This window comes from Centruroides vittatus, unplaced genomic scaffold (genome assembly GCF_030686945.1).
Source record: "Centruroides vittatus isolate TY-2023 unplaced genomic scaffold, ASM3068694v2 contig_918, whole genome shotgun sequence".
Taxonomy (NCBI): domain Eukaryota; kingdom Metazoa; phylum Arthropoda; class Arachnida; order Scorpiones; family Buthidae; genus Centruroides; species Centruroides vittatus.
The window spans coordinates 1,243,411-1,258,993 of record NW_027122605.1 but is presented as its reverse complement, the minus strand read 5'-3'; the positions used below and the strand labels follow the sequence as shown (position 1 = coordinate 1,258,993).

Here is a 15,583-nt window from a genome sequence, read left to right as displayed (position 1 = left end):
TGGATACTTGAGACATAAGACAGAAAAATGGAAGATGGTTGTGGCAGTTAAGGGCCCAAGAGGCTCAATTAACCGTTGAATGAATGATGAATACAATTCTTAATAGGAGCTGAACCACACAAAATTTTAATCCATTATAGTATTTTAAAATTTTTTGCTATATATATCAATATTTTTATTACCAAGAGAGAACTGATCTCATCAAATGTCACTAAATAAATGGTAGAAGAGATTTGAGTTAACAGGCATGTAAACAACACACTAATACTTTCATAAATAGATATGAATTAGTCTTGCTCTTTTTTGTTTGTTTCCTTTTAGAGATCTGCGACATGCAAACAAACAAACCTTCAAATCAGGTACTAGGTTTTTCGAATTTTGATTGATCGGATAACTTACTTTCTGAATAGGAAAAGGACAGAATCGTAGCCATTACCAGCCAATTCTAGGAAGAATAAACGGAAAAAAAGGGGTGAGAGAGGATTTGAGGAGAGCTAATGGGTCTATATGTGCATGATAAATCAGATTAAGGGCGAGACTTCCTCCGAAGGTGGAGAAAGCGGAACAGTTTCTATTCTCGGGAAAATAGTGGCGCACCCGCACCCGAGTTCAAGTTCGTCTTACAAATTGGATAATGTACAAGATGATGTCTTCTCTCCCTTAACAAAGAACCAGTGGCATGCTGTCCTTGGAAGTGGTGGAAGCGCCGCTTCCCTTGTATTTTCTAAAATATAAATACATATTGTGCGATTATTTTCATATTTTAACCTACTTTGAATTAATTAAAATTAATATTTTGGTATTCGTGAAACCATGCCAGTAGTTGTTTTAGTAATTCGGACACAAATCATTCGTTGTATTTATTCAGACACTTGGCAAATAAATAACTCCTAGACTAGCTAATATGTTTTAGTCTATATTGGTGTACAAGTGACTTTCAGCTGTATCTTTATCTGTAATTTCTGTATCTCTATGTGTAAAAGTTAAATTGTTGCCATTATCATTTCATGTTTAAAGTTCTATTAGAATGCTTCTACTGGGTGTAACTATTTAGGGTAAATAAGCAAGAATTTCCTGTGATCATTGACTAAAATACTTCAGCATGATTTTAGTAAAAAGTTACTTAAAATAAACTTTTTCAGGACATCATCATTCTACTAATTTCCCAACCTCACAATTTACAAAATGTTTACATATTTCACTCTCATTGGTCATTGTATTTGAATGACCCTAATGAAACCCGTTTGCACTAAATAACAACGTAAACAGCAAACTCTAACAAATCTACGTAATCTGTGAAGATGCCTCAACAGTGCTCCCCTTTGGCAGTGTCCTAAGCGCGTTTGAGAAAGGTCACAACTTAGGCTTAATAAAAGCAAAATGGAAAATGCAGACGTGTCTGCGGCCTTTTTTGATCGAATCGATGTGGCTGTAAGATGATGATGAGAACAGTGGGTCTAGGAGGATACGCATAGTGTGAGGATCTGGACAGGTCCGAACCTTCACTAAAGTTTGCGTTAAAAAAAAATAATAATTTTTGAAGGAAGAAAAAGAAGCTAGAAATAATTATTTGTGAAAAACGCTACGCAATAGAAAAATGTAAGTCCTGAGATCGACCATCTCCAATTGGGATCGATGTTGACCTCTCCCGCGATCTAAGGTGAGATCTCGTTACATTTTTTTTTTTTTTTTTTTAACAACTCTTTCCACCCTGTGGGCACTAAGAGCGCCTCTTTTAGCAAGCCCACAATGGGGTGGCCGGGTGGTGAAAGACAGGTCCGACATATCCGGACGGACCACCCCGGAAAAATTCCTGGGAATTATTTGACCCGCTCGGATTCGATCCCGGGTCCCCAGAGCGGGAGAGTGCCACCTCGACTGCTCGGCCATCCTGCCTATCGGCTTTGTACTGACTGGTGTTGTTAGATGACATGTTTATATTGTAGTGTTTTTACTGCTACTACTATTGCTTCTCGTCACTGCGCGCGATTAAAAACGAATGAGACGAACAGTAACAAAACTAAGTTTATTTTCTGCTCGCGTAACAGTTACATGACTCGACGATGTGGCTAACAAAAGGCAACTGACTGTCCAAAAGGTCCCACAGGGTGAGTCCGGTCCCGTTCCAGGAAGTAATAACTCTTACCACCTGGGGTTCGTTACGACTGTTAAGATGTGGAAGGTGACGTTCCCCACAGAGTATCCCCCAGTGAGGGACGAGCGATAGAATTGATGTCGAACGAGTCGCGTAATGTTACGTTATGGTGACTAGTCTTTTAGTAAAATGAACATGACGGCCTGATCTCATGGTAACGGTTTGATCTTATTTGGAGGTCGTTTCCAGTTTTTTGTTATTCGCTGTTGCAGATGAAGATGGTGTCTGTGATGGTCTTGATTGGACGGGTTTTATACTAGATTTCTGAAGTGGTTCGTCCTGTAAGATATACGCTGGTTTTACTCTGTCAATTGAGACGGTGGATTTGCGACCTTGGATGTCAATTACTAGTGTTTTGCCGTGTTTTTCTAGCACTTTGTATGGGCCTGAGTAAGGTTGACGAAGAGGAGGTCGGTTTGCGTCGAATCTTAAGAAAATATGTGTACATTCTTTTAGCTCTGGATGAGTGAAAATTTTCTCTGTAGAATGAGCGGAAGTTGCTAACGGTTTCAGATTGGCTATGTGGGTTTTTAGTTGACTGACAAAAGATTCGCAAGAAATTCGTGGGGTGTCGGGGCTAATGATGTCAGCTGGTAATTTTAACGGGGTACCATATAACAGTTCGGCTACTGTTGCGCCTGTATCGGCTTTAAGTGCTGAATGAATTCCCAGGAGGACTACCGGAAGGGTGTCGGTCCATTTGGAGGATTCGTGTGCCATTAGCGATGCCTTCAGGTGTCTATGTGATCGTTCTATTAAACCGTTTGATCGGGGATGGTATGCTGCTGAATGGATGCAATTGGTGCCAAGAAGTCTGGTCAGTTCTCGGAAGAGGTTCAATTCGAACTGACGTCCTTGATCAGTGGTGATCGTAGTAGGGTATCTGAATCTTGCGATCCAACCTGACAAAAAGGCTCGGCATACCATCTCAGCAGATATGTCGGCAATTGGGATGACCTCTGGCCATCTAGTAAAATGGTCGATCACTGTAAGGCAGTAGTGTTTCCCGTCAGCTGGCGGAAGTGGTCCATGAGTGAAGATGGGAAAATCTTGCTTCCGGAAGTGTAAACTTTCCTATTGGTGTCCAGGCGTGGCGGTGAATTTTCGATTTCTGGCAGGGGGTGCAATGTCGTGCCCACTGACGGATGTCCTTCCGCATGCCCGTCCAAACATAACGGCTTGAAATTAGCTTAGTGGTTGCTGTTGCTCCTGGATGAGAAAGTCCATGTAGATGGTCGAAAATGGTTCGTCGGAGATTATGCGGCACGAAGGGGCGAGGTGTTCCGGATGATGTGTCATAGTATAAGGTCGATTTCGTTAGGTGGAAAGGATTTCAGCTCTAATTTGAGCGACATAGGATCCTTTAACAATTGATGAAGTTCCGAATCTGTAACTTGCGTTGTGGCTAGCTCTCGGAAGTCTACAGGAGAAGCAGAGGTGATCGAATCTATCTCGATGCGGAAGAGAGCGTCTACTATCGTGTTAGCTGTGCCCGGAATATGACGTATATCCGTAGAGAATTGGGATATAAAATCGAGATGCCGCATTTGTCGTGGTGAACATTTATCTGGTTTTTGTTTGAAGGCGTATATGAGTGGTTTTTGATCCGTGTAGATCGTGAATTCACGGCCTTCTAGCATGTGGCGAAATCGTTTTATTGATGTGTATATTGCCAATAGTTCTCTGTCGTAAGCTGACCAGTTGCGTTGATTTGGTGCCAGTTTCGCGGAGATAAAGGCGATGGGTTCCCATTTCCTGTTGTATTGCATCAGTGCTCCTCCAACCGCTATGTCTGACGCATTTACCCATATGCATAGTTTAGCTCCGGGTAGTGGATGGTGGAGAAGTGTGGCTTTGGACAGTGCTTCCTTAGCTGATACGAAGGATTGTTCTGCCGCTTCTGACCAGGGCCGGCCTTCTCGATAAAGGGGCCCGGGTGCAAGAAACTATTTGGGCCCAAATGTTTTTCTAAAATAAAAAAATTTACAAACACGAACATATATTAATGCATGTTTATTTAAAGCGTGATTTTGTTCTTGCTAATACATTAATTACTTCAGAAAAATTACTAAAATTACTGCATTCTTGATAATGTTGGGGCCCCAGGTGGCTGTGGCAGTGCTCCGCGACCCCCCGAAGGATTGTTCTGCCTGCTTCTGACATTGCAGAGATCGTGATTCTGCTTTCCGAGTGAGTGACGTACGTTTCCCGTTTTTTTTTCCTTCTAGTAGCTGCACTAGCGGGGCGAGGGTGTGTGCCGCTCGAAGGATGCATCTCCTATAGAAATTTATTATGCCTAAGAATCATCTAAGTTGAGTGAGAGACGAAGGTTTGAGAAATTCTCGGATGGCTCTGACTCTATCAGGGAGTGGTTCCAGACCCTTTCCAGAGACCTTGAATCTGAGAAATTCGATTAATGGTATGCCGAAGGTGCATTTCGACGGATTTATGGTTAACCCGTATTCTTGGAGGCGTTGGAATAAGGCGCGAAGATGCGAGATGTGTTCTTCCTGGGAGCGTGACGCTATTAATATGTCATCGACGAAAGCATATGCGAAGGGGAGTCCTCTGGTTACTTCGTCGATGAACCGTTGAAATGTTGCGGATGCGTTGCACAATCCGAATTGAATCCTGGTACTCTCCAAACGGTGTCGTTATAGCTGTTTTGTGCACGTGCGGTGGGTAGATGGGTATTTGATGATAGGCCTTTTTTTTCCGCCATGTGGGCACTAAGAGGGCCTCTTTTAGTAGGCCCATTATGGGTTCGGCCAGGCCCACAATGGGGCGACCGGGTGGTGAGGGACGGGGCCCGACATATCCGAACGGACCACCCCCGAAAAATTCCTGGGGATTATTCGACCCGTTCGGATTCGATCCCGGGTCCCCCAGAGCGGTAGGCTGCCACCTTTACCGCTCGGCCATCCGGCCGTCTGATGATAGGCCTTGATTAAGTCTATGTGAGAGAAGATTTCAGTTCCGTGAAATTCCGATGTTTTGAACGCCATATCTGTCCTTCATGGTTTGTGCATTTAGAGCACGATAATCTCCCACGGGTCGCCAATCCGAACTGTTTTCCTTGGTGACCATGTGGAGTGGTGATGCGTAATTGCTTTTTGATGTTCGCATATGGCCGAGAGCTATCATCTTATCGAATTCGGCCTTAGCGATTTTAAGCCTATCGGGTGCTGGCGACGTGGTTTTGCAGTTACGGGCTGACCAACAGTTTCTATATGTACAACGTTGTGTTTTACGGGTTGATTAGGACGTGGAGGTCTGGTGATCTCAGGAAATTCTTCCAATATCTTATGATATATGGAGTCGTTGGTCGTTATCTTGATAGAGTGGATGGAGGTTTCTAATAATTTGCCTGGAGAGTTCACCTTTGTCTGAACGTCTGTGAGACATTTGCGTCTAAGATTCGGTACCAAATGGAAATGATACAATAAATCTGCGCCTATTATTGCCGTTGACACGTTGCCAATAAGGAATTTCCAACGAAAAATTTTCTTTAACCCAAAATCGAGAGTGAGTATTCGTTGGTCGTAGACATGAATTGCAGTTGTGTTTGCTGCCATTAAGGTCATTTGAGATGCGCGCTTCTTTTGTGACGAGGAGGCTGGAAATATTGATACGTCGGAACCTGTGTCGATGAGAAAGTTTACGTTCGTTTTCTTGTCTAGGATGAACAAGCGACGAGATTGCTCCGGCAAAGTGCATGTCGCCTCTACGCTTCGCCGCTCTCGTTTGTTGGAAAACTACACGGCGGAGTACATTTTTGTGCCTTCGCGCCAAAACGGTTATGGTACCAGCAGTAGTTGTTGATACTGCCGTGAGTGGAATTGTTGCGATGTCCTGAACTACTGCGGGAGCGTCGAGAAAAATGGTCGCTGCGATCCCGACGTGCCTGCGTTAGTTTATCGATTCGCTTGTTAAGTTTATCTATTTCGACTAGTATTTTGTTGGTTACGGTATCGGGCTTCTCAGGTTGCGACACTGAAGCTATCGTTGCAGGGGTTACTTCCACCACGCGGTCCGCTACTTCCGCTGCTTTGTCTACGTCGAGTGGGGTAATGGCGGCTAGGATAGATTGGACGGAAGTCGGAAGGTGTTGTATGAATAACTCTAGTATAACTGCGTCCGGGATTTGAAAATTTTCCGCCCGACGCTTTAGAACACGTAGTAGTTCGGAAGGTTTGCGATCTCCTAGCTGTTCTCCGGCCAATAGTTTTCGTAACTCTTGTTGAGACGATTCGCCGGATCGTGTAATAAGTTCCACCTTTATGTGACCGTACGGATCTGTACGGTCCGGAGAAATAATAATGTCTCTAACTGTTGATGCGACTTCCGGTGGTAAATGGACCACTACGTAGTTGAACTTTGTGGCACTTTCCGTGATCGGCTTTGGAGATCCTAGAGCAAATGTGCTTTCGCACATGTGGAACCTTAAAAGACTGAGTCGGAAAAGTTGTATGGAGGGATTTTTACCGCTCCACTCTCGGCCATGATCTGACGATTGAGGTCGTGAACAAGAAAGAACGACGTACTGTACAGTACCTGATGAAAATTCCAATGGGTGGATTCGGTAGTTTTCTTAGTCGAATTACGTTATTAGTCCGGGTTCGGGTCATCAATGTAAGATTTTTACTGCTATTACTTTTGCTTCTCGTCACTGCGCGCGATTAAAAACGAATGAGACGAACAGTAACAAAACTAAGTTTATTTTCTGCTCGTGTAACAGTTTGTAGTGCTACGCGACTATGTATTATTATTATTATTTTATTTTCTCGGTTTCCTTTTTTGTATATATCGGGTTTTCTTGGTTTGTACCATGTCGCGTGGATTTTTGTGATGATGTCACCATAGGGTACGTGAAGAACCTCCTGATTGGTCCAGAGTGGGACAGTAAATGAAGCGGACTTCCGGAGAGCGGGAAATATAAATTGAGGAACTTCACGTTTTAGGACACTTTTTGGTTTTTGGTTGAGGTGTTCGGGCACGTGTGGACACGAGATCGAGGCGCCGAGTGCGGGAGGTCCGAGAACGGAAGGAAGACGAGATAGGAAAATCCGTTCGCATCCAACTGAGGACAACGCAACAGTGGAATACAACTTAGTCAAGAGATAAACGACTGGTGGAGGACTCGTCCAACCAGATTAGTTTTTGTTTCAATTATCTGTACGCGGTGTAAAATTGTCGTGAGTAATATTAGTTTGTAATTTTCTTTTTCTCTTTGTTACGCGCCATTCGTCGCCCTATTTTTCCACTTGTCCTTCCTGAAACCCGAAGGAGGAAAGAGAGGAAGCGTGTAAACGTGTGGCAATTGATTATATACTCGTATATCACGTGCCCCTTGTCAATTTTGTGATAGTCCGCGTTGTATGTAATTATCGCTATTTTATTAAAACTGAATTAATTTAAATGACAAATACTTGTTAAGTCGACTTGTTCGTTTTTTTCTTTTCTTGTCTAGCCCTGCAGACCTCGTTCTACAGGGGTATTTACAAGTTACATGACTCGATGATATGGCTAACAAAAGGCAACTGACTGTCCAAAAGATCCCATAGGGTGAGTCCGGTCCCGTTCCAGGAAGTAATAACTCTTACCACCTGGGGTTCGTTACGACTGTTAAGATGTAGAGGGTGACGTTCCCCACAATACAAAATATTGTCCGTGTACATAAGCATTATGAAATATTTGGCAAGATTAAATTAAATATAATCTTATCATAAATCCAATGTCTGTGGACTTTTGATTCATATCGAACATGTAACCAGATAGCAGCCTGAAGTTTGATAATTTTTCACTTTCTGCCAACCAGTACCGGATTAACCAATAGACAAATGTCTAGGGCCCAGCTTCAATACAGAAAAAATAAACATAAACATTTTTCATTATATTTATTATACAATTATTATTGTATTAGTGTTTGTATTCTCTATTTTAAGCGGCATTATTTAAGATTTCTTTAGAAACAACTTATTTAAATGGAGACCCAAATTAAATTTTGTCTAAGGCCCGCAAAAGGCTTAATCCGGCACTGCTGCCAACACAGAGTGACTTTTATATGTTTATTGTGGATTCGATCAGATCCATAGGATGACGGCTGAGTAAATCAATTCATCTGGATGAAATTATATAATAAACATTTATTAAATCGGCAGTTTCAAGACTAAGCATCTAAAATACAGAAACGTACAGCGTTAGAGCGGTGCCGGATTACCAAAAGTTGTGTGTTATTTCTACTCCCTAAGAAGTTCTTTCTTCAGATTTATCGTGAATTCGGTCAGGCCTGCAATGGGACAGACGTATAGTCAGACGGAGCCGACATATCGCCGGAACAAACTAACCCCGAAAATCCCTATGCATTTTCGACCCGTCTGGATTCAATACAGAGTCCCCCAGAGCTCTGGGACACTCGGGATCCAGATGCAAGGTTGAGGCCTTAACCGCCTCAACCTTGCATTTGTCATCATATAAGATAACTGGAATAAATTTAAAAATCTGTTTATAGGATTGACTGAATCCATTAATAACCTGTTATGACTAATATATCGTTTATGATGTTCATTTGTTCCTAATTCTAATATTTACAACGAATAGGCTTATTGTAGTTTGGTTTAATGAGATAATGTAACGTAACACAAGAGCAATCTTCCTAGAGAATACTTCTCAGGAGAACTTTCTATGAAAATCTGGTCCCTGCATTAGGTACACGAAGAAAACCGGAAAACAAGCGGCCAGCCCATCCATCAGTTTATATTGAATAATAATCGATAACATCGCATCTTTATGAGATCTAGCCACATAAATTTATTTTCTCTTAATAATATTTTTTAACAGTCCTGCAGGAACAAAGAAGAAATTTTCTATGCCCATCATATATTTGGCCAGATCCACAATGGGAATGGTCAGGAGGTGAGTGACGGGACCTGATGTATCAGAATCAACTCACTAATAATAATTTCTGAGTCGACACAGATTCTAGATCCTCCAGAGAGGCGAATTGTTTTATTTATTCGTGTTCTAGCTCTCAACTGTGCCCTAAAGAGGCTTTTGTAGATTGTCCGTTCCTATTCATTCGGAAACTCAGAGGAACGGGAAATAGAAATATTTAACCATTACATAAATTTATACTTTTCCCGCTCACTTCCTTATATTTGTTTTATTCAATGAAACTTATGCAATAGGTTTTCAGAAGCCATGCTCAACAAGAGGTGTTCTTTCATATAAGAATATGATAAAGGGGCAAAACATTCATATCCGTATATGAAAGAATACCGCTTATTGAGTGTGTCTTCTGAAAAAACTATTACATAAGTTTCATTGAATGATAAATTTAATATTTTTTAAAAATTTGCATAATATTATGGTTTAAAATATTCTTGAAATCGTCAGAGTAAGCGACATTTAAGCGGTATTTCATCATTTAGCTTCTAGCAGACTGTTAATATAATTTATATTAATTTTATTTCTTTTTTATCGTTTCTAATTATAATAATATTTATTACTTTAATGAATTTTTACAATAAAATTTTTAAGAAAATTCGAAATACCACTATAAATTTCTATGATCATTCGACCGAAGATAATTAAACAATACAAAACAATAAAATTATTTTCAATTCAATTTTGCTCGACCAATGAAATTATTTCATTACAAATATAGAAAATAATTTTTAAATAAAAATTTTTATTTAAAACAAAATAATAATAATAATAATAATATTAATTAATTTAAAAAATTTACCTCTTACCAATAATACGCGTAAAATTATTTTAAATTGCTTTTCACGCGAACTTACTCGTGCAATAAACATAAATAAAATACGAAGAAAATAACTTATAAAATATAAATATAATTCTTTTTTAAAATTTTAAAAGTAGTAATAAATAAAATTTATTGCTCGTTAATTAAAGTATCGATAACGCATTTCCTATTTTCGATCGCGAGTTCTTTCCCGGAAAGGGTAAAAGATGCACATGGCGGAGGTGAATGGAAATTTTCTGTCCACGTGGTCAGAAGTTATTAATGATCCGAGTATTTTAAATATCATTGTTATGGTTATGAAATCTAATAGTTATTATAGCTAGTGCTTACCCTGCAAGTAAAATAGCACGGAATTTGTTAGCCGGTAAGGTGCCAAAACACACTTTTGTCCTTGTATGAACCCAATATGACTTCCATATTGTAAAAAAGAACTAGCGAAAATCTTAAAAGAAAAAAATATATATGCATGAGAATATTCCAATATCAGAACGTAATAAATAATTAATGTATCCGAGAAACGATTAAATAAATAATAAATAATTTAAGTAATTAAGTAGTATGGAAGTCGTCTTAAGTTCGAGTTTATTGGTAACTTATATGCAAATGTTTTCGTGTAAAAGTAGTTATTGCTCGACTTAGATATAAAGTTCAATGTTAAATAAGTATGGTATTTGATTATTATTTATATTTACTATGTTTTAATTAAATAGTTAAGTATAAATATTCGGAAACAAAAAATATGTTAGCGTAATTTGTATTCATTTTTTTTTTTTTATTTACAGTAAAAATTAAGTATATTTGACTGATATTTTTAATTATTCTAAATTTAATGTATGAGTTATTAACACTTACAGAGATGAAATGCACATGGAAGGTTTGTAATGTAGAAGGTAAAGTGCAGAGTAGTACTTTATACAGTACTAAATTCTTGCAGCATTAGCTACTTAATAATAATATCTATGTTTAACAATACTAGTTTTAAATTCTATCACTAGTTATCTATAGTACTGTAATGATTCAAAGTTGATAAATATGATATAAATCTTTAATATTAATTATAAGAGTATTTTATCTGTAACGATTGTAAAAATATTGCCGAAAAAGGAAAATCTTATTAATTAGCCATAGATACAAAAGATATTTTTCTGTTCTATTTCAGAAGATTAAAAAAAAAGATAATAAAAATATCATTTACTGTTAATGATGATTAGAGAATACTTACTATTTATCCTAAATTTTTTTTTAATTTAAAAAGAAAAATTATTATTTTATTGCAATTTTCTGATCTAAAACTGTACATCTTTACTGTTACAATTATGATTTTAGTTTTGCTGACATTTGGTTTGAAATTATCTGGTTTTTTTATATTTTTTTTAAAGTTATTTTTAGCTTCGTCACCTTATTTCTTGAACTTAATCCAATAGATAAAACAATAGATATTGTTTTGGATTTTTTTTTACAAATCATGATTTTAAAATAAAATTGATATTGATTAGCCACATAAATATTTAAATTTATACATATGCTACTCTTAGAAATGAGTATTTAGTTAGCTAACTGATTAACACCCCTCGATAATGATGACACTGTTTTCCAATTAAAAACTCTTATCGAAATATAAGATTCAAATTAAATTTAGATTTTTTAATTTATGTGTAAAAATTATATAATTACATCAAAATTATATTTGTGTTTGTGTTTATTTTTTTGCATAATGTATCTATCAAGAAAATTATATATTTGAAATTTAATAATTTTAACAAAATTTAACTTATTTTATTGTATATTTACTTCAGTACCAAAAGGTATTGAATGAAATACATGTGTGTCTTTTAGTGCTGAAGTAAGTATTGGCTTTTATTGCATCACACTGTTTTCATGAGAAGATGACTAAAGCTGTGTAGAAGGGTATTTAAAAATATTTTAAATTATTGTATTAATTCATAAATTTAATTTTTCTTTTGCTTAAAAATACAATTTTTTATTCAAAAAATATTTTTATAATTGTTTAGTACCAGTATTTTTTTAAAAAATTGTTAAATCAAAAATATGTATTTGGGAAATATATTATTTCAATTTGAATTCAATTTGTTTTTAACAATTACATTTTTTTATTAAATATGTTAATATTATTAAAATTATATTTTATTATAAATTATAATAATGAAAGTGTTTTGAATTTTAAATATTAGTTCAAAACATTTTATTATCTCAGTTGGACTTTCAAGCTGTGATAATGAATGTTTGTTTTATGTAAATTACTCAGAATACATTCTATGATTGTTAATTGTGTATAAGTTCTTAGTAACTTACTATTGCCTATTAATTGGGCTGCAATTCGAAAAATCGTAGATCCATAAATCGTCGTCCATCTGTCTTTCCTTAATGTCGAGAATGGGGTTAAATAGATGAAAGACAAGACCCAGGTATGGAAACTTTAGGGTCGGGAGGCCCCAATTAACTATACAAACTTCTGATGCAAACTGGAAGTTATGTTTTAATTCAAAAATTTTCTCCTGAAAGGAGTTAATGATTGGCATAACTCTATTGCTAGCAGGAAAAGTATGGTGTACAGGGGTAAACCACTACTGATTTGATGTAGCGAGCATATATTTTAAATTAAATAAATTGAAAATATGATTAAAAATTGCAGCCTGCATTATTATGATGTCAAAATAAGTAATTGCTTGTTATCTATTAAGTTTAATAACACGATGGCTTAAAACTATGAAATGTTTACTATACTTGAATATTTAATTTTCTTTGATCTGAGATTCTTTTATAACTATATGTAGTTAATTTTTAGAAAACTGCTGATATTGGTTGCAAGGTTTGTCCCAAAATACAATAAAATCTTCATATAACAGAAGTGCTTGGGAGTAAAAAAATTTTTATTGTGAAGACGTCTGTTTAAAAGATTTTGCCTTTAATCCCTAAAAATGGAAAATTGATTCCTTTTTTCACTTTATTCATAACAGAGACCTAGCCAAGAATACAATTCAAAATTATGATACAAAAAGATTATTCATTTTTAATCTTTCATTTTTACTATAGTAATTTTAATTTATGCAGTAGTAGACTTAAAGAAATAAGCTGTGTTGTGATTTGGCATAGACTAGCATTTTAATTAATAGAGACCCTCTCCTTCCAATTAAATCATGCATTCTAAGGTATTTATGGAGTGGAAATGAAATGAACAATGAACGAAGGATATGAAATTATTTGCTTTAAGAACTTTCAGTTTCCTTAACTCTTATAATGCATTGAATGAATGTTCCAAAGTCTTCTTGAATAAAAATCTCTCTATATTTTTTAATACAATAAAGAGCTAAAAAACGACTGAATTAATTTCTTTTTTCTCTTCTAGCACTTTCATTGTTACTTCAATTTTATCATCTTCAAACAGCTATATTTTTGTTTTCTTCAGTTTTGATGGTTTCATGAAAAACAATATAATCTTTAGCATTTATGTCTCTTGTTGCTAGGATAAGATTGTCATCTTCCTCAAAAACTGAAAAGTTATTGAATCTAGCCTTTTCAAAGCATTTGAAACTGGTTTTACTAGCTTTTAAGAATTTTTTACTAGTTTGAGTGATACCTATTAGCTTTTTTAATTGTATCTAGTACTAAAAATATTTTTAGATGCCTCCATGCTATTACCAGGGGATATTTAGCAATTATGCCTTAATATCAACTGTTGATAATGTCTGTTAACAAAGTATTTGAGGTCCTTTATCTAAGTGCTGCAAAATTGGGCAGTGTTGCTTGGAAAAAATACCAATGATGTTGTAAGTTTGATTTGGGTATGGTATGTAGCATTGTCTAGAAATAAAAGAACATTTCTGTTTTATTTTGCATTTTCCTGTTGAAATTATGTAGCCGTATCTCATTATGGTGGCTATTATTTAGACTTGCATTAAATACCATATCTCTGGCAGTTTTTATTATTATGTTGGGTTAAGTGAGATATGCTCGGTTAACACCGGTGGCTGTGTACTATGCCAGACCAAAGTCAAGGCATAGCAACCAAAACAAAACTGAAATTAACTAAGTTTGTCAGTGTCTGTATTCACGAATTTCCTAACAATATGGCATGTATTCAATATAGTGGCCTTCTGTAGTGTGATATTTGTATTTCTATTTAATTTTAATGTTCCCAGGCTTTTGTGTAGTGTGTGTGGTATCACACCTGTAGAGGAGAGAACAACAGGTACAATTAGCATCCTATCCATCCTCCACAGATGCCTTATTTCCTGGGCGAGTTCTGTGTACTTGTTGACTTTTTCAGTGCATGTGTTTTGTATATTGTGAGTGTTTGGAATGGATATGTCTATAATGTATGAGATTTTATTGTGTTTGTCAATGAGTGAGATATCTGATCTGTTGTGGTAAATTGTTTTATCTGTGATTATAGCTCTGTTGTAGTACATTTTGTGTGTGTTGTTTTCCAATACTATCTGTGGAATGTATTTGTAGTATGTTTCATGGATGTCTACTAATTTTGTGTTTCTTTGCAAGCTCTTGGTGTATTATATTTACTACTTGATTATGTCTATGTAAATAATCTGTCTGTGCCAAGAGCTTGCAACCAGAAGTGATGTGTTTGTATAGTTCCTGCATGATATGACATGTCATTTGTGAGTGCTGTATCTTTGAGTATGTGTTTTCTGTAGTTTTTAGTATTTATGACCTGATCCTGTATGGCAATCATGAATCCTTCGTCTCCCCAAAGAGGCATCCCCAAGCTAACCAGCTGTTTGGCACAGTTTTGTCAATAAAATCCTGGGCCAGGTCGTAAGGATGCCTGCCATGGAGTGCCTTTTGAGCCCACGATTGCTTAATGGTGTCTATGCTTTTTATATGGTATGAGTGTAAGTTTAATAGTATATTATTCGAGTCTGCTAGAGTTACTGCTTTATGTAACTGTGATGTTTCTTGTTTTTTGTAGAAAAACACTCGCGGTGACTGTATTTGTTTGTAGTGAAGGTTAACTATGTCAATCAGGCCACATCCACATTTTTACATGGAAGGATTAATCTTTCTGTGGCAGATTTAGGATGATGTTTATGCTTAGTAAGTGTTGTTCTTGTTTTTCTTTGGAGTTGTTCGAGATCTGTGTGAGTCCAATGTATAACTCCAAAAGAATATGTGAATACTGGAATGACATATGTGTTTATTGCTTTAACTGTGTTCTGAAAATAGCATTTAACCTACTTTGGTATTCTTTAATTAATCTTTGCTTTATTTGTGCATGTTCTGTTAGTTTGGCCTGTTGGAATTCTAAATACTTGTAGAACTCGCCCTCTTCCATGGATTCAATAATGTCTCCATTTCCAAGTGCAAAATCTTTTTTCTTCAGGATTCTTTTTCTATGTGAAGTGTTTTGCATTTATCTAGGCCGAATTCCATTTGTATGTCCTTGGTGTATGAATGTGTGATTTGTAGGAGTTGATGGAGTTGTTTTTGTGTGGATGCATAAAGTTTTATGTCATCCATGTACATGAGATGTGACAGTGTAAACTGTGTTGTTTTTTCGTGTCTGATATTGTAACCATATTGCGTGTTTAACATGTTGGATAATGGATTCAGGGCTAAGCAGAACCAGAGAGGACTCAAGGAATCTCCTTGAAAAATTCCTCGCCTAATAAAAATTTGGTTTG

General features: G+C 36.5%; 3 protein-coding genes across 5 annotated transcripts in view; 1 reads left to right on the top strand and 2 right to left on the bottom strand.

Annotated features, from left to right (window-relative positions):
- Window positions 1-2,323: 2,323 nt before the first annotated feature.
- Window positions 2,324-3,082, bottom strand: LOC136984402 (uncharacterized). Its single transcript, XM_067281371.1, has one exon. The coding sequence runs from the start codon at window positions 3,080-3,082 to the stop codon at window positions 2,324-2,326; it is 759 nt and encodes a 252-aa protein (XP_067137472.1).
- A 2,797-nt stretch (window positions 3,083-5,879) lies between these two features.
- LOC136984401 (uncharacterized) lies at window positions 5,880-6,590 on the bottom strand. The gene has a single exon (XM_067281370.1). It carries the CDS (start codon window positions 6,588-6,590, stop codon window positions 5,880-5,882), a length of 711 nt encoding a protein of 236 aa, XP_067137471.1.
- A 3,458-nt stretch (window positions 6,591-10,048) lies between these two features.
- The window catches only part of LOC136984376 (KH domain-containing protein akap-1-like), a 37,590-nt gene continuing 32,055 nt past the window's right edge, over window positions 10,049-15,583 (top strand). The window contains exon 1 of one of the 3 annotated variants that reach the window (XM_067281343.1): window positions 10,049-10,287. The gene's annotated coding sequence lies outside the window, so the exon portion shown is untranslated. Of the gene's footprint in view, window positions 10,288-10,331; window positions 10,586-15,583 lie in introns of those variants that run through there. The other 2 variants (XM_067281345.1, XM_067281344.1) reach the window with 2 other exon arrangements.